The sequence below is a fragment of the Cyprinodon variegatus genome, unplaced genomic scaffold, assembly GCF_000732505.1.
Source record: "Cyprinodon variegatus isolate N-32 unplaced genomic scaffold, C_variegatus-1.0 Scaffold253, whole genome shotgun sequence".
NCBI classification, from domain to species: Eukaryota; Metazoa; Chordata; class Actinopteri; order Cyprinodontiformes; family Cyprinodontidae; genus Cyprinodon; species Cyprinodon variegatus.
This window is the reverse complement of record NW_015150706.1, coordinates 594,941-620,423: the sequence shown is the minus strand read 5'-3', so window position 1 is coordinate 620,423 and position 25,483 is coordinate 594,941. Positions and strand designations below refer to the sequence as shown.

At 39.4% G+C, this 25,483-nt stretch overlaps 1 protein-coding gene across 19 annotated transcripts in view; it reads right to left on the bottom strand.

The window, feature by feature from the left end:
• Positions 1-1,024: 1,024 nt before the first annotated feature.
• epb41l3 (erythrocyte membrane protein band 4.1-like 3) overlaps positions 1,025-25,483 on the bottom strand; it is a 66,723-nt gene continuing 42,264 nt past the window's right edge. For 5 of the 19 annotated variants that reach the window (XM_015382222.1, XM_015382216.1, XM_015382214.1 and 2 more), the window contains 16 exons: positions 25,184-25,359; positions 22,687-22,892; positions 21,741-22,325; positions 18,529-18,582; positions 17,381-17,416; positions 16,913-16,978; positions 15,771-15,962; positions 13,564-13,626; positions 12,538-13,212; positions 11,784-11,816; positions 11,280-11,345; positions 8,693-8,776; positions 7,053-7,151; positions 6,454-6,534; positions 5,489-5,604; positions 1,025-2,007 (listed from right to left, as the gene is read on the bottom strand). In XM_015382222.1, coding sequence (XP_015237708.1) covers positions 5,494-5,604; positions 6,454-6,534; positions 7,053-7,151; positions 8,693-8,776; positions 11,280-11,345; positions 11,784-11,816; positions 12,538-13,212; positions 13,564-13,626; positions 15,771-15,962; positions 16,913-16,978; positions 17,381-17,416; positions 18,529-18,582; positions 21,741-22,325; positions 22,687-22,892; positions 25,184-25,359 — 2,527 coding nt within the window. In that variant the 3' untranslated portion in view covers positions 1,025-2,007; positions 5,489-5,493. The remainder of the gene's footprint in view (positions 2,008-5,488; positions 5,605-6,453; positions 6,535-7,052; positions 7,152-8,692; positions 8,777-11,279; positions 11,346-11,783; positions 11,817-12,537; positions 13,213-13,563; positions 13,627-15,770; positions 15,963-16,912; positions 16,979-17,380; positions 17,417-18,528; positions 18,583-21,740; positions 22,326-22,686; positions 22,893-25,183; positions 25,360-25,483) is intronic. The other 14 variants (XM_015382220.1, XM_015382234.1, XM_015382224.1 and 11 more) reach the window with 11 other exon arrangements.

The following is a 25,483-nucleotide window of genomic DNA, read 5'->3' as shown; positions in this document are numbered from 1 at the left end:
CACAGATGTTTCTGAACACTATACAAGCCTCTTGGTTATGATGGTTCATGTCTCTAATAACTGCCAGTATCTTACACCCTGCTATGGGACTCTGGATTGCCTCTGGGGCCTCTTTGCACAGCCTGCACCCAAGATCTTGCCTGTTGTGGTAGAACTGGGCCTCTATTGCTCTGGTGCTCAAGGCCTGCTCCTGTGCTGCTATGCTCAGTGCTTCTGTGCTGCCCTTCAGTCCATACCTCTCTAACCATCAGTAGGATTGGCCATAGCCAGTTCAGCACATGTTACATCCTATGCAGGGGATTTTCCTCCCATGATGGCCTTCAGTGGCTCCATCTTCCTGATGTATTCATAGAACTTGGATGTTTAAAATTCAATGGAAGCTCCGATGCACACTAGGGTATTACAAATTACACACAGTTTTAATTTTTGGATTTATATAAGATTTAGAAATGTATCTAAATTTTGCTATGGGGTGTAGCAATATTTGCTATACCATTTTATTTCCCTCACAATGTTTTTGGTAATTCTTAGGTACTTTTTTTTTAGAGATTGACCAATTTGCTTCCATTTGCCTTTTTGCGTTGCAGAAGACATATCTGTAATTCCCCTTTAGGTGGATCAATCAAGGACATTTCTTGAATGAGATTTAAAAACTGAACAGTTAGGGCAGGGGCTCTGCTACAGCCATAGTGACACCTCTTACTAATTAACTAGTCTTCGTGCACAAACAGCTAAGTTGGGTTTTTACAGCTTTTGTGGTGATGATAAACAACACAGCTTTTCTTCTGACATATACTTAAAATCTAAAAACCACATACCTAAGGCTACAGTACTTTTCTGAGGTACTTTAGGGTAGAAGGATATAAGCAGGTCCTAGTATAGCAGTTCAGTTAGATAAAAAGCCAGCTTTCAGTTGCATGTTATTATGCTAAAAACTGTGTGAAATTGCTACAAAATTTCAATCTGATGTACCTAAAAAAATAAAACTTTTAGAGAAAATGAAAGCAAGCCAAAACGAGCTGTTGTACTGTGGTCACTTTATTATTTTAGACATAAACTGCAAATTAAAAACAAATGCAATGTCACTCTTCCTTCTCCACTCTGAGGAAAAAAGCGGGCTGTTGGTAGACACCTTTCAGAAACATCAGAACAGATCGAGAAGGCATAGAGCTAACATGGAAGTGGATGTTTGGAGAGGATGACTGATCTCTTTGGGCTTTGCATTGCTTTCAGGGGGGAGGCTAGGCCGTCTGAGCCCTTTGCCCCACAGTCTCAAGTCATGAAGTTTGAGTGCGGCTGATCATCCCACCCTGGAAAACATTCACAGCCTGCACAGGCACGTCAAAGCTATTTTGTTCTCTTTGATTCCTTGGCTTCTGCCAAAACAGAGCGTATAGAGGGGGGGAAGAAACATGCCACAATAAGAAAGCAAAATTACTAGTAAAGTGAAATGAATTTGGTTCAAACAGAGAATCAACTTTAAAAATCATCATAAACTTGCTTTCCTTGAGAGGCGTTGATATGTACAGTGCAGAGCTGCAGCCATGTCTGTAGCGGCACATTGGATGGAGTGGGAGTGAAGCAATGCTTTGTTTTTTTCTACACTGAGGTTAAATAGTGTTTGCTCTCTAACACGTACAGCCTACAGCAATTACAAGTTTCCGGAGTGATGGCTTTTATTTCATAAATAAAATGCTGCTACAGTAATTATCGTCAGCAATCATAAAAATGCATCAAAGTCGTAATAAGGCAGTGAAAGCAGGTTTGCTTGCTGCACGCGGGGATTAGGCGTGCAGACAGATTGAGGACCGTTAAAAGAAGATAAAATACGAATCGGGGCATTCGGTTGATGATGCAACTTCTCGTCCTTCTCATGCAGAGTGTGTTCATTGGTTTTGCAAGTGATGTTTGCGAGTGGAGCAGCGAGCTGCAGCATTCGTACAGGAGGAGCCTTCTGAGAGTCCAGGCGTTACGCTGCGGAGTCGTGGATGTAGCCCTCAGTTATTCCTGGAAGAGTAAAAAAGCCAGAAGTGAGAACATGCTGGATCTTTGATTTTTATGCCTCGGTGCTGCATGCTGGACTCAGAATGACTTTGACAACTTTTGCCATTTTGTATACACAGAGTGTATGCAAAAAAAATTTTCGTTTAGTTCATCTAATACAAGTCAGATAAAGGGTTATAGCAGTTCTACCCACATAAACAGAAGCAGAGAGGGACTGCAGAGAGGGAAACATACAAAGACACACAGGTTATATGGGGAAAAACCTCCACAGTTAGTGAAATTTCCAAATTAACTCAACTATTGACAGAATTCATATTCATCTTCATTTTCAGTTAATCCTGCTGTAATAAACAGGCTTTTCTAACCTCTCATTCTAAAACATCTATACTGGATTGCCATTATCATATTAAATTCAGATTGTATTGTTTTTTTTTGTTGTTTTTTTTACATATGTCAGTCCCCTTTGTCCTTCAGAAAACCTTTGCCTCTATGGTGTCGTCCTGATAGATTAATACCTTTTATACTTTTTGACACACAAAAAACTCTTTTTTACCAGGATTCCATGCAATTAACTACACTGTAAAAAATAGAAATCTACATAAGTCATTTTACTTTTTAAATAAGATTTTTCTAAAAATTGAGCAGGTAAATAATGCACTTTGTGAAAGGAATGCGACAATTTACATTTAAAATAAAAAATAAACTCCTTTTTCAAGTGCATTATCTAATTATCTGATTTTAAGGATTAAATACTCATTCTTACTCGTCTTATTTATATACTCAAATAAATGCACTTATTTTAATAAAATGTTTCTAATTTTTAGATCATTTTTTTGCAGTGGCACTATTTATTATATGTTGTCAGAGTAGAAGGAAAATACCCTATATGGTGAAAACGAATTATTTACAATCTTGGTTAAGCTCTGGATGGAGAGTGCTGCTTATTCTCAGTTAGATTTAGGTCTGTGCTTTGACTAGACCATTCCATTTGATTTAAACCATCCCTTTCTATCTCAGAATATTTGTTTAGGGATGCTGTCTTATGCTGTAGTCTCTTAAGGATCTCCATCTGATTTCTTGAGTTGAGTTCCAACCATCTTCCGTTTTACAGTGACTGCAACTAGTATCCCTGCAGCATAACGCTGCCACCACCATGTTCAGTAATGGTGTATTGAAGATGATGGACATGTAGGCTAAACATCACTTCTTAAGGTCATGCCACATTTGTTTATAGATATTTTTGAATCCATGACCCATAGTTATCCATTCGTCACCTGAGCTCAGGTTTTCTACTGCACAGCTACTTGGGGACAAAATAAGCCGCACTTTTCAGATTTCTACTTGTAAGTAATTTAAAACCAGGCATCTTTTGTTCTGCCATTTTCCAACTCTGCATTACATTCGACTAAGCTATGATGGTCATGCTCATAGCTATGGCATAACAAAACGTGATTCATTGTTTTCCCTCCCCATTTCCTTCTTAAAGTTAAGCAGATTATAAATGTTCATGATCCAACAAGAAACAAAATAAAAAATTGCTACTAAAATCTATTATCAGCAGCATAGGCTAAAACATGTGAACAGAGTATGATATATCTTATTCGTTGAGATGTTATGCTGTAGTTTGCTGCTTTCCCTATTCTTAGTCTCTCTCTTTGGCTCCCAAATACTGTGTGTATTTGAAGTAGCTAATGTCCCAAAAAGCACAGTGAAAATGTTTAGTACAGTGTTACTGATGCCACTGAGACAGTCATTTTACAAACTACACACACACACACACAGGCTGCAGAAAGTAAGCCAAGCATTCCCGTCTGGTTAGTCACGCAAAGCATCCTCATGCATGCCTGCTCGCACCAGGTTTTCGTGCTTCGGGATAGTATCAGACACTAATGAAATAAGCTTCAGAGCCATGAGGGGTGAGTAGGGCGGCAAGCAGCTTCCAAACAGAGAGAACACTTAAGACGCGAGAGGAGGAGATGGCTTTGGTACAGAGAAAAGACAAGTTCCTTCAGGCGCAGTCACAGCAACCAGAAACCTCCTGCTGCTGGCAGCGGACAAGTTCAAACAGATCTGGGAAGTCTGCAGACACACAGGAACAAGGACCGCCGACCTACTTGTCTTCTCTGCAGAGACTCAAAACCAGGAGGAAAGAGCCACGTTTGTCTTATTCGCTGACTTTGTTTTGCACTTTTCTAGGCGTGGGTTAGAGTTATACCTAACTGATATCCTAAATAAAAATCTATAAAAAAAGTGTTGCTCCTTAAAAATCAGCCCATTACAGGATTATTCTCAGTTTTGTAGCAGTTTATGGTTTAAAAGTCAGCCCTAACACAACAATCAAAGCTGTAATAGTTCAGCATTAAAATAAATGATCATACTGTAATGGCTTTGAACTTCATGGTAATTAAAAAGAGTGAAAGTGTAACTGTAAGAAATGTTAAATTAACCTGTTTTTACTTGCTGAAGACAAAGAGCTTGCCCCTGTCAGCTGTAATTTATTATTTCAGAACAGTTTAAGCCTGAAACTTAAATACAGCCAAAAATCCACTGATTAAAATAAACGCAGAAATCTTAACAACACACACAGTGCCTTCTTTTAAACAATACTAGTTTAACACAATTTAAGAATGTTGCAGTTTAAAAATGTTTGAAACATCAAGTTTATTTTAAATCTGCTCCTAAATTTCAGGGTAAATCCCACGAGCATTACCCCCCATCAGGGAAGTTCAATTTCTACCCTACAAATCTAATCTGTCCTTCAGTTTGTGCAGTGGAAATAGTGGCTGTAAAAGCGGCTGATTAAAACAACTCAGGTTTGTGAACAAGGTTTCTGCTGAGGATAGATTTTTTAAATATATTTTCTTCAGTGAGTGTATTTTAAACTGAGTAACAGTGCTAAAAACAGACGAAGACTCATCTGTGTACACAAGGATCAGATTTCAGAGCCTGACGGCGCATTAGCAGCTCACAGAGCTGAAGATCTCTGGGAAACAAAAGCCGGTTTAGCTGGTATTTAATCTCTCATCGCTGTAGTTCTCCCTCTAGATACTAATAGATGTAGAAACATGAATGCTCTAATTGATTATTGCATAATCCCAAATGGTTTATTCTCCCTGTGTGGTTGAAATGTAATTATTTTCAATTTTCATAATGTTTATAATTCAAGAAAACCTTTTTTTTTTTTAAATGGAGTAAAACAAATAAGAGATCTTTTTTTGACCAGCAGGGGGAGTGTTGCTTCTGAACTACAGAGTCCACAGGAGACAGCCTGCAGCTTTACTGCCAGCCTGCTCACAATAAGCAGAGGCAGTAATATCCTGTCTGTGTGCATACAAACACCCACAATCCTTTTCCCCTTTCCCTGAAAAGACCATAGGGCAATGCAACAAGCAGCGATAGCAACAGAAGCTGGCCGACCCATACCAAATGAAAACCAGGCAGGTTGGGCAACAAGACCTGGGGGGGGGTCTAAAGATTTTCTTACCTGGGTCAGTCCTCCCCCTCCTCTGGCGTGATCTCTGTCTCTTTATGTACCACTACTTTGGTCACTGACATGTCAGGATGTTGCTCTTTAGCTTCCTTTATTGCCTGAGCCAGAGCCTAAATATGGGAGGGTGCAGTGACAGCAGGGGAGCACCAGGGGGAGACAGAGAACGGTTTGATTTGCAGTCAGTATGCCAACAGGGAAGTCACCTTGTAGTAAAGTACTAAATCACATGGCCATAATATAACACAGCTTGGAAGATAAACGTGAGGCAGTGGGGGGAACCAATTAATTAACCTTGACAAACGCATCACATTAACAAGTAACTAATTTCAAAAATGGTGTTTGAAGAAAAAAAACAAACACATTTGTTTCTGTTTGTTTTGATGATTGGAGCTTACAGCTGAAGAGAAACCTACATTCAGTTTCTAAATTAAACACTGATGTCACACAAGATAAAGTCAAAAATATTTTTAATACAGAGATGTATCATTACCGGATTAAGACCTACACAATCAATACCACAGAACCATGATATATAAAGCCTATCCGAAATGGTTTAAATATGTTTTCATTTTTTTTGGCTGAGAAAGAAACTGTGGGTCTAACAGGTTTCTGATTTTGTTTGGTTCTAAAGTAAAGAATCTGGGGCATTATTTTATATTCTTACAATACAACAGGCAATAATGTGGCTCCATTTTAAAGAGGCTCTACTCTTCAGATGCCTATAAAAATGATTTTTATTAATTATTGAGGTTATTAAGACGTTGTCCTTATCAGTTGCTACTTTTAACTGTCCTCTGAGAGTCTACCATTTCTCACAGCTATAAGCCATAATCATAAAAAATAACTGAAAATACACTTCAAATACATCACTGACTGTTATAAGTCTAAGTTTCTAAAAGGTTGTTAACTAAATTACTGAAATGAATCGGTTTTCCATCAAAGTAGGAAATGATACGAACCTCATCATGGTCAATGTCTGCATCTCCAGTGATGACGATTCTCTTCTCGATTCGAGTCTCTGAGATTCCACCTTTCACCGTCTGATCAACAGAATATTTCACTTCATTCAAATTCATTTAGTCCAGAACTTATTTTTGATTAAATACTTTGGCTGTAAATGTCCAAAAAACTATAAACTACCTCTGACTTGTCAAACAAAAGTTATTTAATAAAGAGTTTGTCACAGAGACTATAACTATAAGGGGTTTTAAGCAGAATTTTGGGGGAGGGGTGGCCTAGTGGTTAGGCAATAGAGCTTGGAATCCTGAGGTTCTGAGTTCAATTCCCACTCCCACAGAATGCCACTCTGGGTCTCTGAGCAAAGACCCTTAATCCCAGACTGCTCCCCAGGCGCTGCACCGGCAGCCAACAACTCCCCAAAGGGATGGGTTAAATGCAGAGAGTTAATTTCATTGCTCTGTACTTGTAACAGTGTAATGACAATAAAAGCTGGGAAAAAAAAAAAATAGCATTAAGGCAAGAGAGCACAGAGGCTCCATAGATGCGTGAGGCTTTTTATGCTGAGTTGGGAGCAAAGAGCCGACAGATGCACCCTGACCTTTGTGATGTGCGTGGTTGTGGTGGTGCTGGTGGTTTCCGAGGTGATGGTCTGAGCGCTTAGCAGCACCCCGGCGTCTGCATCTCCATTCGTGTCGACCTGTTGGTGGGAAAAACATTCCCCATTTGTTTTTTGCAGAAGTTCATTCTTAAGCAGACATATTTATAATATATTTGCTGAAATGTTATGTGACCAAAGTAGTGAATACTTAAGTGGCAGGAAGATGAAAGTGTTTACAACATGTTTAACAAAGCTACATAATAATGGTGAAACACCATGGTGGCAGCATCATTCTGTGGGACATCAACATAATTAGTTGTTTTTCTTAAATGAGCAAAAATCTGTATATTTACAAGGTAAACCTTTACAAACCAAACAGAGGGTAGTCACTAAATGTGGTGGGTGGATATCCAGTTCATCCTCAATATTACAATTACAGTAATGTTAACTGCAATGTTTCACTTGCAGTAATGTGTTTAACTCCTAAAATTTTTCGGAAGTTGATTTTATTTTTTTTATTCCATTTTCTTTTTTTATTAATTTTCCCTTTTGGGTTTTACTGTTTATTTCCTTTTTTTTTTTTGTTGATTTTTGTTTTTTTTTTTTCCACATTTCCAAGTATATGTGACTTATATGTGATCTCCTGTGTGAACTGCATTCATACAGCTTAACTGTCCCATATGGGCAGTAGAGGACACAATGAGATCATAAGTAGCTAGCGTGCTCTGTGTTCAGGGAAATAAACATGGATGGTAGTGCCAGACCGCATCTAGCTATCCTTCATTTCTTTTCCAATGGGAGCCATGGCATGAACAAAGCAATCTTTTCAAGAAGATCTAAAAGAAAGACTGCTTCACGCATCATTATCCGCCATGGCTGCATCTGCATTGCTGGATGCAGAATAGAGACCTTTTTAGAGCACTAATGACGTTTAGGTCAGATGAAGACGACCAGACCATTCAGACACAGGTGGCATTTGAAAAGATCACATGTGTATCAGAATCAGGACCACAGTGGCCTGGGTCACATTTGAAAAAAATCTGTTTTTCAGACAGACATGAAAAGTCATATATGGAGAAAAAAAAAAAAAATGGATATGGGTCACTTCATGCTGCAGTGTAAATGTAGCCTTAATTAGTCACAACTGCAACTTAACACCTAACAAATATAAATGACTAATGAACAACATTAGTAGTTGGATTAAACTGAAAAACTGTGAAGAAATTGCCACCTCCTCCTCTACCAGAGACTAAAATGATATATGCAACATTGATGAGTTTGGTCAGGATGTTTGATGAAAAACAATAAAGTGGAAAGGACCTGCAGTTTTAAATTACATTTATTGATCGTAAAGGAGCTGAAAGAGCCAAGCAATGGAGTGTATGGAGCTCTGACTGGAAACAAAGGGCTCATAAATGATGTGCATGTTAAATCCATCTTACAGACTCAATCGACTGTCTTTCTTGACCAGAAGTCTAAGGGACTCCTAACAAGAGCTGCAGCTAAAATACAGTATGAAACGTGTGTTTGGTTCCTTATTTTGGTTATAATTAAAGATTTCTTAATTTGGATAAAAAAGAGACAGAGCATCATCTTTTCAGCAGACTGACCACTGCTAGTTACTTTGTGTTGAAACCAACCTCAGCTGACTCGTAGGTGATGGTTTTGGTCTCAGTGTGGACCACAGGCACGTCTTTAGAAGGCACCTCCACACCGTCAGGAACCTACAGCACAAAAACACATTATTAACTCCACTTTGGTACAACTTTTTAAAAAAGATCTAAAATCTAACTGTGACCCAGTTTTCCAGATTTAAATCCCAACAGTTCTTGGTTTATTTAGGTTGACTTTTCATGTTTAAATTAAAAACTTGCAAAATAAACAAAGGAGAGAGGGAAGAATGAAATGAAAGAGGTAAATAAGAAAGGAAAGAAACAAGTAAGTAAATCAAGTTAAGAAACAAAATATGCCAAGACAGAAATAAAAGAGAAAGGAAGGATCTGGAAAGACAAAAAAACAACAACAGACAAATGAAAGTAAAGAAACAAGTAAGGAAAGAAAACAAAAAAGAAACTAGTTAAGAAAGAAAACAAAGGAATTAAAGGAAAGGATGGCAAATAAGGAAGAAGCTAAGAAAAAGAAATACAGGCAATGCTGAGTAAAAAGTAGAAGTCGAACAAAGAAGAAACAGAAATTAAAGAAAACAAGGAAAGGAGAAAGACTGAATGAGAAGGCAAAAGGAAGAAGCTAGTAAAGAAACTAAGAAGAAACCAAATTAAGCAAAGACAAACTGATGATGCAGAAAATACTTGGAAAATAGCATTTCTAACAAAGCGATCTCTGTTCTAAAGACCTGAGACAAAATGGAGGATCTACTGTAGGTTGACCCACCCCTGGTGGTACAGATAATAAGCCCATGGGGAGGTGCGTCCATCTGCGTTAAAGTGTGCTGACAGAACTGATCACTATCCTTTTATATCTGTGCCATTACACTGAAATCACCAATGAGTTAAACCGGTTAGTCATTTTCTGACATTTATACGCAACACTGTATACTGACCCCCCTGAACATCACTTCATGCCTCCTTTGGTTCTGCAATGCTGGCTTCAGTTTGAATGCTTATGACATATTATGGTTCCACTCCTGTGATGGAACCATAATTATTAGGAGTCCTACTGAAAATAAACCAGCATTTCTTCTTAAATCTACCATCTTTTAAAAATGTCCTCCTAACCCCTGCACATGAAATCGAATTAAGATAAATAAGTGCCACATGTGAATTAACTAAGCCAGGGATGGCGACTGATGGATTCAAAATACATTACTGCATTCATGCATTACTCTCCAATTCAGTGAAGAAGAGGTCACTAAGATGGAAAATCACAAGGTTTCCATTTGGTATTTGCACCACAATCACATTAGATGTCCTCTGACCTGAGCAGCTGCAGGAGCAGACACACAACTGGAGTGTTTGTAAGGAGTCCAGTATGAGCCGCTTTACTGGACTTTGTTTCAGGACGTCTTTATTTACATTCTAAATTCCTAGTTCCTTTTTTTTAAATGAGAAAACATGGTTAGTGTGGCTGAGAATCCTTTAAATCTTGCTATATCTGCCTACTATGAAACAAGTGCCTTTTATGGAGCTATAAAGTAGGGCTAAGTAAGTAATTTCATTTCTATTTGTATGCATTGTACCTAATGGAGTTCTCAAAATTCTCTTATCTCTATAGCTGGGGCAGATCCATTCATCTATGAGAAGAAGTGAGGAATTTTCAGTAATTCAGTAACAGTAAATTATTGTGACAATGGAGTCTAGATAGGCAAGCGTTCACAGTCATGAAACATCTACATGACTATGGTCGGTATAGAGGAAAATCTAAATAATATCTAATAAAATCCTATTTGTATTTTTGGCAAAATCTTTCAGCCCCATTATAAAGCAGATCTAATGTAGCATCATAAATGATAGTTTCTAAGTTGAAATAATAGTTACTGAAGAAATAGTTACTGCATGGGGGGTCGCGAAATATTTAGTTGATGAAACTTTTTTTAAATATTTTCCAATAATTGAAATGCCTTCAAATCCACATTAACATGAATTCAACACACTGTTGTAAACAGATAAATGGAGGCAGGTCTTTCAGTCATCATTGCACACATTCAGCGACACCGAGGAGCTCTTTCAAGCTGGGGACCGTTTCATTCACACCTGTTCCATCCACCAGGAATCATGCTTTCATAATCCCAGGGAGAGATTACTGTCATTACATTACTTTATCTGTAATAGAGGGGCTATAGGAGCAGTTTGATATAACACAATTTCATACAATATATATAATTAGGGGGTCCCAGCTCCATCTCCCCATCAGTTTGGGGGTCCTTGGCCTGGAAAACGTTGAAGACCCCTGATCTAGCTTGAAACTTATATTTACAAACAAGTACTTCTCGAGTAGGACTGTAATTTCACAGATTAACAGATTATGGAGGTGTGTCTCCAGCCAATATCCTGGTGGATAGAGGAGTTGCACAGTTTGGAGCCCCAGAGTGAAAAAAACACACTCCAAAAACGAACCAGATAACCAAAACAATTATAGTGAAAATTCCTCTGGGGTCCAGGCTCCAGGTACACAGTAACTACGCCCGGCCTTTGGTTGGACAACTTGACCAATATATTCTGACTCCAATTCAGTTAGGATCTGATGTTTGAAACTAAGTGAGACATTTACCTTTGATGTGACGGGTTCGGCTTCGTTTTCAGTAATAACCGGCTTCTCGTCCTGGTCAGCCGAAGCCTGGAAACAACAGTTAGACTATTGTTTATGCTTTACATCTATTTGACAACACAATTTCAAACACTCTTAATTCTTATCACTCCTAACAAGAAAAAAATGTTGAATTTGATCAAATATTTGGACATGATGAAAATACGGTGCCTTGCAAATGTTATTCACAGAACCCCAAAAATTGAGTGTACAGCATGTGGTAAATGATGAAAGCTGCAAATAATTGTAAAGGAGAAGGAGAGTAAACAAACAGAAACCCTGAAGGTGGGATCTGAAAAGTAAGGGCATATCTGCTGAACAAAAGCAATCCCACAGCATGATGCTGCCACTGCTGTGTATTGCAGCAGGGATGGTGGGTTTTGGGTAATGTGCAGCGCTAGTTTTCACTACACCTACTTTCTTAAACTTTTGCAAAGCACTATTAAGAACCAGAGAATAAAAGGTCACCTTTTGAGAGGAGGAAACCCATCCGAAAGTAGACTGATGGAGGACAGGGATGAATACACATAAAAACACAGAGAAAAGGTGAAGAAAGGACAGCAAAATGTCACAGTAATACAGCAAGAAAATAAGAAAAAAGGGAAAGTTTAAAATGTAGAGATTGTATGGAATACCATGGTGTAGCTTACTAAAGGTTGAACAAAATCTAGATTTGGAATATACTGGTATTTCACTGCTAATCTGCTTTTAAATTATGTTTAAGGAGAGAATGTATCAGGTAGATCCATACAATTTATCAACGACCTGAGGATGGAGGTGAGGATTTTGGAGGATGTGGGAAAAGCTGCAGCGGTGGCATCCAGCCAGGAGCTATGATGTCACTACTTTAAGGGAACGGATTTAAAGAGCTTAAAGAAAGGAATGGTTCAGCTGAAACAAATCAAAGTATATCAAAAAACAAAAAGCCAGCCAGAACTCCTGCTCCTTTCCTCATGGGCTGTGGGAGCCAGCTGCTCAAGCATGAATAGCTGCTTTAGCTGTCAACCAAAAGGAAAAACAAACCTAAAGGCATTTGGGTTAAAACAAGGACAACAGAAACCAGCAGCCTGCCTGATAAATGCCGGGTGTTAAAGGAACTTTCGGCATGCAGGAGAATTGATTTCCCTGTTAAACCAAAGCGGGTGCTGCGGGTAGGCGATGGGGGTTAGCTGTGGGTGGTTGAGGCATGAGGGGAGGTTTGCTTTTAGTTTTCATACGGTACCACTGCTAAGGATGCAGCTGAAGCTTCAGAGACTGTAATGTGAGTCAGGCTGGACTCGAGCTGCTTAGACTGGATTCCTTCTGCTTTCTGCTGCACCTCATCCAGAGTTTTCAGCTCTTCGACTTTCTTTGTAAACACACCGATGACCTGTGAAACCTCCGCCTTCTCCTCAGAAATCCACGATGCCATTGCTTTCTTAGGAGAGTCAATATTTTTAATCTGGGCCGTGTCACCAGTCTTTATCTCTACCGTTGGACTTAGCATCTCAACTACTGAAGTTTGACCTTTTGCAGCAGCAGAAGCTTCTGTTTCTTTCTCGGTCCCATCGGTTTCCAGCTCTACTGGGGCCGGGAGGGACTTCTTTTCGCTTGTCCCTTTATCCTCTGTGTTCTCTTTATTCTCTGGCTGCTTAAAGATAATGAGCGTGCCTTTCTTGTCGCTGATGGCCTGGGACACCTCCTGCCTCACAGCTCCAGGGCTGACCTTCACATCCGACCTGTCTGATACCTCCTCCTCCTCCTCGTGGGATTTGCCCTCCGCCTCTTCTCTCAATGTCCCATTTATGAAGACGTCATCATCCATGGTGGTCGACAAGCTAATACCGTGGGGCCCAGAGGAGGTGGCCCCCTCGGTTACAATGCTATCCGGCACGTATTTGACCAGATATACTGCCGCCTGGGGAGAGACTTGACTTGTTGGAGAGTGGGAATCACACAAGTACGAGACAGAAAGAGGCTGACACACAAATACAGCTTGAGCACCACAAGGATGAGCTGGGATACATCATAGCATTTAATCATTAGAATATGACCAATGCTTAGATTTGGTGTTTATTTATATATCAGACTGCTAATTCAATCAATAGTGATAAAGAAATATATATACATATTTTTACATTTTAGTAACAGCCACATACGTGTGGAGCTGGAAAGATGGTAACAAAATGACACGCAGAAACATTGAAAAACACTATAGCTGATTAAAGACTAAAACCAGAGACAATCAAACCAATAGGTAGCAGCTTACCACAGTGTCTTTAGATCCAACCTCCTGTTTCGTCTCTTCCTCGGTTGGCTGCTCATCATTAGCCTGAAAAAGAGTAGAAAACACACAACGTTTAAAAGCACTGAAGCAAATTAGAAAAGGATGCTATGAATGACTAGTAAATGCAGAAAGTTTTAAGACTGAAATCTCCATTTGAGACAACGGTGAAAGAGGGATATAGGAGCTCTTTATGAGTCTGCCAGTTGGTGCAACTTATTGGTGAAAGAAGTTGCTCCTACAGCATACGGATTAGAGAGTGTATCAGGTACAAATGATTGATAACCAGCTGATAGAATTACAAAATAGACCGGACAGAAAAGACAAATATTTCTATGCTAATTCTTGGTGATCACTGTAATGAAAGGTAAGAAAACAAAATAAAGGACTTTTAAAACCTTTATAAATCCTTATAATTTTCGATTCAACCTTTAATTCAAGAAAATGTATTCAATGTTGGAACCCAGCCCACATGGATCATTTATAAAACTCGCAAAACCAAACAAATAATTCCTTAAAAAAATATGTCTAATGCACTGATTTGACCATGAAGAGACCTGAATGGATTTCATGACTTTATGTCACTGGGGTCTAAATTAGGGATGTGAATTTGCAAGAATTTGGTGATACAATATGATTTATCCAGATACATCATGATACAGCAGCAAAGATGATGACGCTCTTGGGCAGAGCCATGCCCACTAGCTGTTGGAAGTTTAAGTGTTATAAAAACATAAAACAACAACAAAACAAAAACAGATGTTTACCTATAAATAATTTTTACATTTAAAATTGATTGCATTTTACTCGCCATCACAAACAGTTTGCAGGAATATCCAAAGCTCCCTTTTTGAGTGCTGTTATATAGAATAGCACAACATGAGATAAAAATAGGCCTAACAAATTTAAAATATGTGTTCTCAAATAAGTGGATAAGATCACAGCAACTGATCTAAAATCTTGTCATGCTCTAAATAGCACCAATTCTTAAGTGATCTGACAAGCTACCTGAGAAATCAGACCCGTTTCCATGATACCCTCAGAGGTGAATGACCCTGAGCCCTATATACTGTGTTTTGTTGCTTTAACTGAAGTCCAAGCCAACATCCTTATTAGGACCATTTTCTGGGGTAAATCTCTAATTGGGTAATCAGTTTTTACACAGGTACAAACTGAGGAATAGCGGGTCAGCAAAACCTCCAAGACAGAAAATATACCATCCAAAAGGGCAATTACAGTAGTAATTCAGAGCACTACTCTGAAACAACCCACAGAGGCCTAGTAATTAATGCAGTAATTCAGACCTTATGTCCTATTGATTTGAAGCCATTACTCTATGATGGGAAACGGTACTAAAATCTGAAGTTAGAAAAGCTAAACCTGAAAGACCAAATGAGGATTTCACCCTGGAGCCTTTGTGAGAAACAGTGGACAGTAGGAAATATCTGTACATATTCACATCTATGGTCAATAACAGGAACAGTTGTAGACCAGGGAAAGACTGGTGGGCTTTATAATCGTGGCTACATGAGTATCACTTCAAAAAATACTGTACAATAAAACCGACAAACTGAAATGTTAGAAAATGTGCAAATGGAAGAATAAAAAGTAGACAGTTTGAAGATTTAAGCAGAGTTGGGGTTAAGTACTCTGGATGTTAGTGGAGAATTCCTGAAAGCAGAATAAATCTAAGGGAGAAGTTTGTTTTGCAGGTGGAGGAAAGACTTAATCAGAGACTAAAAACAGAGAGACACCTCCATCAGATTATTCCATTTCCTTAAGATTACACAATCAACTGAAGCAAAACACTGTACATTAATATGGTATGTTTGTTTGATTATTACTATATGTTTAAATGCTGGAATAGGTCATGACTTTTTTGTGCTACAAGGTAAAACTACTGCCCAAACATTCACCATCTCTTTGATAACTCAGATTTTAACTACCGTATGTGGTGTATGAAACGCTGTTGAGAAATTACTGTTAAGAAACATGAATGTGTGAGCAATGTGTGGATACCACAAAACACTAAACCAGACAAAATCTGATGCCAAAAAAAAGTAATGTTCCTATAAAGATGAGATCACCGCCCAAAAATCTAGTCAGCAATTATTCCTACTGCCTTTTTTTAAAAGCTGTTCTTTATTGATGTCATGCTCCACACAGACATGCTGTCACAGTCTGCAGCTTACGTCCTGCAGTTCCAGAGGTTCTATCATTGGAGATTCATCTGCTCTGGGTGAGCGCAGAGGCGACGAGGAGAGTCTCTTCTCCCATTCTGTCTGACCTGGACCACCGCTGCCGCTGCCAGTTTCAAGGAAGGAGCGCTTCAGCTCACTGATGTTGGTCTGATGCTTGACCACCTCAGGTGGAGGCTCAGAGTCCTATGGCCGATGAACGGTGACAGAGGGAGGGGGAGATGAGGGAGGAAGTCATGCTTTACCAAGCCAACGGCAGCTTACATCAACGGATGAGTCACTAAAAAGGTCTGAAACCAAAAGGCTATGTTTTTTTTCAACTCTACGGGTTCCTAAACAAGCTTCATGTCAGACTAATAATCATAATGAGCTAATTTTTTTAGCATCTCCCCCCAAAGTACAGAAAAGTTGTTGAAAAGTATGGCAGTATCTTTAGAATGACTGCACTTTGATGATGAAACAGTAAAGATCACTGGAAGTGGATAAAATGGATGGATGGACGAAACGGATGGATGGGGGCATAGATGCACGCATAGATGGATAAACAAAAATGGATGAAGAGACAAACACAAAAAAGGACGGATGATAGATCAATGGATGCATAGAAGGATGGATGCATGAGTTGCCCTATGAATGAATGGATGATATAAAGGTGGATAAAATGATTTGCAGAATATAACAAACATCTTTCCTTTATTTTTTCATCTTTATCCAGATGGGATAAAAGAATAACAAATTCCTAACTGTTTCAAATTTCCCAGACTGTGTAGGAACCCCGCATTCTGCAGACTTGCATCACTCACTCTAATGCATGTGAAGCTTCTTCCAAAACAAATTTAATAAAAACAAAAAAAATAACTTAAATGCTTCCAAAGCATTTAATGCAAAGAAAATAAAGGCTTGCATGCATGGTTCTTGTTATGCACAACACTCCCACATCTCAAAACAGATCTACTCCAGTTTGAGTTATATTTGCTTTTTAAAAAGTCCCACAGCAACAACTGTTTTAATCAACAAAGTCAAGAAAACAGTACATAATACTGTTGAATTATGTGTTATCTCTTCATCAAAATCATTCGTTATGCCTTAAAAGCACCTGCATGCATTTTTCAGACATGCTCTGTTTGCTTACCAACCTCTAGCATCAGGTTACTATGTCTGATAAAAACATTTTCCCCTTTAGCTCGTCTTATGAAACTATACTGCAGAGACAAAAAAGGCAAAGGGGTTGTTACATAATTAGTTAACAGACACTATATTTTTTCTGGTGTAATTTCAACTTGTTGTTTGGAGAAAATGGGAGCTTTGGCTTCTGCTGTTTGGGAGTAAATGAATGAAATTATAAAATAAAAAATAAAGAAATCATGCAAAAAAAAAAAAAAANAAAAAAAAAAAAAAAGAGAAAAAGAACATCATAACTACTGGTATTGTTTTATGACAAACCAGTTAAACCCATCAGTTTTTTGGATGCCTGGGAGAGTCAATGACAGCAGCAGGCTAACCAAAACAGAGGGTGAGAAAAAAAACGATAGAAAGCATTTTTTTTTTTATTGCATTCTGTTTCCAGGCACTTAGCAGGGGTTCCCACTGCGACCCTGATGTACCTGAGTCCGCATCTCGGAGTCCTCATCAGCCTCCGACTGACAGCAATTAAAACGAAGAGAACAGACAAGATGAGAGGCAGCAAAGCATCATAGAGAGGAGATGTAAAGTGTGGAATAAGGACAGAAAATAGAAAATAACTTAAGGCAGATGTCGAAGAAAAACTCTGCTGTAAAATAAATTACAACAATTCCCATAAGCTCTAGTTAATTTTTTAAAACTCTGTCCTGCTTAAATTATTCTTTAACATCTGCTGCCAGATTTTACCCAGCATCACATTATTTTTTAAAAGGACATGAAACTAAGCCGCAAAAAACTTGTTTATAAGTCGGCAAGAGCAGGACGACCTCATATTTTTGTGCGGTTTCTAAAATAAAAACAAATTAGAGGGAGTCTTCATCGACCGCTTTGCTGATGACTGTATGCCAATTTTCAAACAATATGACTTATACGTTGTGTACTTTAATACAAGATGGTTATATTTTAAACTCCTGTGGTTTTGTTTAAAGGTAAGGCAGTAACTGGTGACTAGATTAGAGTCAGTGGATCAACGATACAGACCTCATGACATTTGCAAAACAAAGACCAAAAATCACTTTCAATATGCTTAAACAAGCTTTCCCTCAAATCTCCACGAGTTAAACTGGAAAATTTGTGGAAATTGTATCCAATATTTTCTTTAGATAAGATCTCAAAAGTGAGTGGAACTATGCTCAAAAGCTCCGTTCCAGCTAAAGCATGTGACAACTTGCTCCATTCATTTCTATGTGAAAGTCTGTTTCAATGAGCCATGAATGCAACCAATAACAAACTGTTTAAAAAAGAATGAGGGAGTCTGACTGCTAGAACAGTTGAATTTCTCCCTTAAACATTTCTGTCTGGTATGTTCAGTTATGGCAACAAGGAAGTACTTTAAAAGGAAGGGCATAAATGAAAATATATAAATATCGCTGACATTAAACCAAAATCTAACTATAAAAAGGAAGATACTAAAAAAAATAAGGAAGTGTGTTTTTAGTTTGATTAAGCAAGCTCAAAAAGTAACACTTATGTCCAAACCAACCATTTTGGAGCTACAAACATTTGTTAAAATTCATCTGCGATAAAGTTTTTTTAAATGCTGGATTTGTCCCCTCTTTAAAATACAAACCTCTGTGGCAGTCATGTCTCCGTCACAGGCAAAGTCCGTACGTTCGCTGTCAGTCTGCGTTTTGCAGACCGAAGCAAAACATTCCCAATTGCAAGCAAGGAAAAGAAGAAGAATCCAGCTTGTAAGTGTTGGAGAAAAACTTGCATTTGTCATCAAAACTTCAAACATGAAAAAAAAAATGGGATAAATGAAAATGCTCTGACTGCTGGAGGTACACTGATGCCTCACAAACACCACAGATAAAGGTGCAAACAGCACAAAAAATATAGAAGGCAAAATAAAAAGGAAAACAGAAGAAGCAAGCAACACAGACTCAGAGGAAGATTAAACCGTCAGTCGGTCACTGAGATCAGAAAGTGGATTTTCTCTCAATTTGTGTTAAAGAGGCTGCAACATTAAATATAAGAATATAGAAGTTTACAGACACTCATCAACAGCATTAGTATCCTTTTTGGTTTTATAAAAAGATGTACCTGACTGTTAATGTTTTTAGGGCATAAAGGCTTTAAAGCAATTTCAATGATCTAGAAAAAAAATAGAACTGCCTCCAACAGTTCATATTACTATGTTTTTGTCTTAAAAATGAAGAAATGACCTACACACATCCTAAAGATTAATTGACCTTCCACAAGACTTTCCATAATGTGTCAGTCCTGGCATCATTCTGGGATTTTAGTCAGTGCAGCAGAATGGTCCGACATATTTGAAGGGGTAATCAGTATAATCTATAAGGGAGCCATTTATCATTTTCTTAAGATGTTATCATTATCTCACAATCATACAATGCCTATCTATAGCTGCCTTCTATAGCAATAATTCACCAATTGGGTTTTAGGTGAGGATCTAAATAAAAAGTTTTGTCCACAGTTCAATAAAGTTACAGCTTCACTTGAACCCAACCAACTGGAAATCGCTTAGTCAGTGTCATTTTTTATTTCAAACCCTGTTATGGAAAGAATACAAAATAAAAGCACATATAGCCTAAATTTTATCTAAGAATCACATAAATATAATCAAAATAGCAGGTGGAGATCTTCAGTGCTGCAGCCAACTGTGACCATTTTAGTCTAACTACATATCATTTCTTCAGAATAACACAAGCAGGCCCTTCTTGGGGGAGTGGTGGCCTAGTGGTTAGGGCATAGAGTTTGCCATCCTGAAATTGTGAGTTCGAAACCCACTCCCACAGACTGCCTGACTGCTCCCCGGGCACCCCACAATGGCAGCCCTTTGCTCACCAAGGGGATGGGTTAAATGCAGAAATACATTTTTCCAATATGTGATCAATACAGTTCAATTATTATTATTATTATTGCAAAAAACTGATTTTTAACATTTTATGAAATTAAATAGATGGAAAAACCAGAGATAGGGATTTTAAATTTAAATTATTAGTTATTATTAGTCTTTGAAAAAAAAAAAGACCCAACCATTTCTGGTATCTATGCCCATGATGAATGGCTGTAAACTTTGCATCAACATCAAATATAACTAAAAATAAGTTTAAGTAAAACAGAAAGTGATCTGCTGATTTTACGGCTGTACAGTAACCTGACTTTCAGGCCCTCCCTCTCTTCTCCATGCATGTTTACATCATGGGTGATGTATAGGCATCACTGCGTCTCTCTGCATCACTGATGCTTTATGTGAAATATCACATCATTACAAACCCAAGCAAAGGCAGTTTTAATTTGTGGAGATTTAGTTGAAATAGAAAGTAATGCAGGGAGAACAGGCCAGGACTTAATCATGAGACTGTCAACATGCAACTAAAGAGCAGTGCCTCACAAAATGATCCATTTCCCCTATGTTAGACAGTTAGACACTTTGCAAAATTGTGAATGGGAAGGTATTGCTTTCAAAATGTTTTACAGTAAAATTTGAAAAGTGTGGAGGGTATTTTTTAAACTCGTGCTCCTCTGAATCAATGTTGTATACCCACCTTTCACTACAGTTAAAGCTGCTCGTCTTCTACAATTTTCTACCAGATATGTAAGTCTAGAAACCAAAAATTGACCTAATCTTTCTTTCTATGCATATCAAGCTCAGACAGCCTGCATAGAGAGCATCATTGCCCAAGCTTCCTGGTACCTGCTAAAGAGAAGCTTCATGGGAACATGAAGCAGCCACTACCTTGTTTAACAGTGGATGTGGTGGTGTTCCCTTCATGGTTACAACAGAGAGGATTTCCTCTGGATTTATTTCAACACTGGCTTATTCCTTGTTACCCCTCCATTAAGACCAGAGATAATGACTAATAGTCGTCCCATAAACACCTGAGCTGTGGCGCCTCTTTGATGTCCTGTTGCTTTAGGCAGAGCACCATGCCTTTTTGTTCAGTTCCACTATAGTCTGCTCTCTAACGCAGTGTTCAAAGCTTGGGATAAAGTTAATAACCTGGCTGTGCTCCTAGACAAGTCTTCTGTACTCTTTGGTCTTCATGGAGAACACTAAGAAACCTCTCAAACCTTCACATAACAGCTGGATTTATAGTACAGATAAACATTAAATCAAACTAGTTTTTTGTTTCTTTTAGATGTTAAACTTAATTATGGGAGCTGAATACCAATACTTGCCTGACTTCAGATTTAATTTGCAACAATGATTTGAAAACAATTCATAACTTTCCTTTTCAGAACTTTGCATTTGTCCCAAACGTCCCCCAATAAATACTGGTAAGTTTTAAACATGAATGAAGGTACATGGGCAAAATGTTAAGGGTGAATCTTTCCACACAGCGTTGCTGTTTTTTGTGCTCAACCTTAATAGAATTAGTCTGAAATTCAGGCATGATGGGTTTAAGGGGAGATGGGAGAGAGGAAACGCTCTGAGTGATAAAGATGACTTCTAAAAACCCAACTAGGCTCCAAGACAATCATCTATTAAATGATATTTTACAGTGGTTAGTGGTGATGCAGCAGAGAAGGTAAATTTGATGCTCATGCAGGTAAAATGAACCCTGTGGCTGTGTTTAACTCTCTCATGAAGGTAATGTGGCCACTTAGATGAGATGGTGAGACTTGCAGGTTCATCTCTGTAAGCATGACTCTAATGATGATGTTTTAACGGGATGAGACATCAGAGATGAGGCTCTGAAAGTAGGAGACTGACGGACACTGGGACACACTATCTCCACATCGGAGCTATGCTGGAGGGTTTACAGGTCTTTCTGTCAGACGTGGGAAGTGGAGCACAGGCGTACGCACACACACCTCCTCTTCCTCTGAACTGTCATGGTCATGGTAGCCCTGGGCTATGGAGGCGGTCAGGGAGGCTGCCTTGGGCTCCAGGTAGCAGAGACACAGCGCCAGCGGAAAGGAGAGGGTGAGAGCGTAGGGCACTGAGAAGGAGGTGGAGAGGAGGAAGAAGAAGATGAAGAGGAAGCAGGGGATGAGAGACGGAGACTTAAAGGGGAGGAAGTTCTGCGCGCACTCTGGGATGAAGCGCATTTCGGACAGATCGGGGAATGTGATGTAGCCGTCCTCATCCAGAACGGAGGACAAGTCGGGCAGATGCAGGGAGAAGGAGAAGAGCGTGCCGCCACGCTGCGCGCCCTGCTCAAGGCGCTGCTTGCGAGCGGACAGCAGTAGCGCCTGCTCCTCCAGCAGGGCGGCTCTGCGGTCTGCGCGGGCCTGCCGCCGCTGGCAGCCGTTGCCGTTCTTGGCCGGGCTGACCGATGAAGCCCGCTTGCGGCCGCTCCCCCTGCACCTCCGCCGCAGATTGCTTGGCAGGATGGGCGATGATGGGAGGGAGAGCTCGGAGCGGAGGGGGTCGCTGGCGTAGACGAGATGGGAGAGCTGAGAAGGGGGAAATGTCAGCAAGGAGGTGATGTATGTTTGTGGATGGAGAGAAGCGAAGGGGAAGGGGGGGGTGAACACGCATGAGCACATACAAGTAAAATGTGAGGGTCAAAGGAAGGACAAGAAAAGAAAAGCAAATTAGTAAAGCGCACAAAGGATGAGAAGCCTCAGTACTGAAGTGGGTTAAACTGAAAGCAACTGGGAATTTCACATCAGCCATTAAGAAAGTAAAGAAAAAAAAAAAGAAAACAAAAACAGAACTAAAATATCTGTTTTGCTTTTTTTAGAGAAGAAACTCAGGAACAATAAAAGCCTCTTTGAGGTTCCTTCCATCTACTTCTCCGTTGGTCAGCTCTACCTTTGTGTCATGTCTGAGCGGTGTCATCTCCGTCGCTTCCGGTGTCTCTGTGGCCGCTTTCTGCACTTCCTCCTGCTCCTCCTTCTCTTCCTCCGCCTTCCTCTCTGTCGTTACCGTGGTGATGATGTCTTCATGGGCAAGAACTTTGGGCACACCGTCACCTGTGCCGTCCTTCACAGGAGTCTCATGGTTCTCTGTAATGGGGGCTGAGAACAAATATGGAGTCTGTTTTTAACATGTAGTTGTCTGGAAATATGTAAGCATTACATTAAAGAACTAAACACTTTTTCACTTATATCAAATAAAAGAAAAAAAAGATGTGCCAAAGAAATACTTGCTTATTTAAGAGGCATTACAGAGTTTTCTAATGATACTCCCACCTGTATCCAAAACACAAAACTGCAGCACTCATCCGTTCGTTCTCGTAGCTCGCGCTCATATCTAAGAAGATTTTACTTTTACTTTTTTCACCGTACCAGAAGTTGCCATTGGTGTCTGAGGTGAGCAGGATGCCGGTCGCTTCTGAATACCCACAAAATGCATCATGAATATGACATTTTGTTTGCTAGATAAGACCCATTTAACATGAACAACCTTGACGTGACATCCGCAGTACAGTGCGGGAACTTCCGACCCAAAGTAAATAAAGAAAAATAGGCTACAGGCTTACAGATGCATCAGTGCTGAACTACTGAGGTGTCAGTCTGTTCATCAAACCATGTTTGACTCATAAAGGGTTAAAAAGAAAGATATTTTTCTGTAAAAATGTACATTATGTCTCTTAAAGTTGAATATTATTAAAAAGGTAATTGTAATTATAAAAAGTTGGAGGAAAATTCCTCTCACATTAGGCAGACAGCCTTCACCAATAATCGCCATATTTAGCCCTCCACCTGAAAAGCAGTTTTTGCTTTCCATCACCAGACCTCCTGAAGGCCCCTTCCCCTTAAAACCCACAACCATGACAATCAGCCAGAGTTCGTAAAGATAGCCTAGGAGCTAATAATAGTACATAAGAGGAAGGCCTTAGTTCGACTGATTCACTGCTACAGACCATTCTGGGCAGTCAGTTTCCCCTTATGACATCATAAAGAGCCTGGTTTCAAACAGAGCATTTTGAACACCCATCAGCAACGAAGTAGAGAAAGGCGGTTGGAGAGGGGAAAGTTTTTTTTTTTCTTCATTTATGAACCTCATACACAGGCTTCAGGACATATATGGCTGTTACAGAAGGTTCATAATGTGAATATTACATAATATTGGACCCTTAACAACAAGGGAAGGACACAAAAGAGGCTAGCTGTTCAGCTCAAGGACATTACGGGAAAATTAAGTGGAAGCAAAAATACGGTAATGACGGAGCACAAACAGAGGAAAACTGCAGTAGGTCTAAGAAGAAAAAGGACTCTACTAATGTCCAGTGAATAGCAAATTCTGCACTTAATCTGGAAACCAATGTCCATAAGTTATAGGAAGAAACTAAGGCCCTGTTTACATGACAATGACCCACTTAAAGGTATAGTGGAGGATTTTCGCAAATTTTTGAAAAGACCCGTTTTTTTAAAAGACCCTCTCCACTTTTAAAAAAAGAATGCACATGCACAACCCTGTTCCTGCTCCTGAGAGGGAACGCTTATTAAAAGCGTGGGAGAGCCCATTTCTCTTTATGCATGCTTGGTTTAAAAGTTGCTTTTTGCATCGCTCACACAAGCTTACTTTCCAAAAGAAGATTTGTAATTTTTCCACTATGTCAGACTCACCACGGTACGTAGGACAGCCTTACATAAACATATCACCAGAATGATTGGCAATTAAGAGGATCACTTATTTCGATAATCCACCTGGAATTTTTTTTCCTTGTTAACACATCTATATGACATCACTTTAATAATGATCTCTGTAGCTATGGGAACTAGGAGAAGCCAAAAACCTTTGAACATTAAACACCACACTACTGCTGTTCTTTGAAACTCTACAAAACATCAGGATTTCAGTAAATTGGGGAGAAGGTATACTATCTGGGATGTCACTGCTATGTTCAAAAGAGTCAGCAGAAGAAGCAGGCACTCTGCAGTCCACTGCTGCTGTTGGTCTTCTGTGGGTTTCAAACCTGCCAGCCTCAGTTATGTTGTAGGCGTGTAGATTAAGCAGTGTCTCACCATTTGTCCTTTTGAAAATGACTAGGATGTTTTTAAATTTCAGAACCCGTTTTGAAATCAAGCCTTAATCAGAGAAAGGCTGAACTCTCATTATGTAGAGAAACAACAGAAACTCAACCAAACTCCACATTTTCAGCAAAAAATACAATAGTTTAAACAGGGCCTTAGTTATCTGAGGTCCAAGGTGAATTTAGGGGATCTGTATCATTATGTTCGTCCATGGGGCTCTGAATTGATGCCATCATCCATACAAACGGGCTGGATTGAAGTGTGAATATATCTTACCATCTCCAATACGCCTGCATTCTAACAACAGCTAAACTAGCTGACCCTCTCACCTCCATCTAGGCTGCGTGACATGTTGTAGCGTTTACTGGAGGTGCGTTCAAACAACGGCGCAGGCCTGGCGATCTGAGCGCTGGCCCTTCGTGTCTGAGCCTGGGTCCTGCCGCTGTAGCGAAACTTGGAGCCGAGGCTGAGGAACTTCTTTGGAGGTGCCTCAGGAGACACCAGCCTGTGACAAGTTAAAAACAAGCTCATTATTCAAACCAGAAATAAAACACCCATTTAATGCAACACACTAAATAAACCTATTTAAATGTGTCTCGAGGGAGCCCATAGGCATGGTTTGCTACACC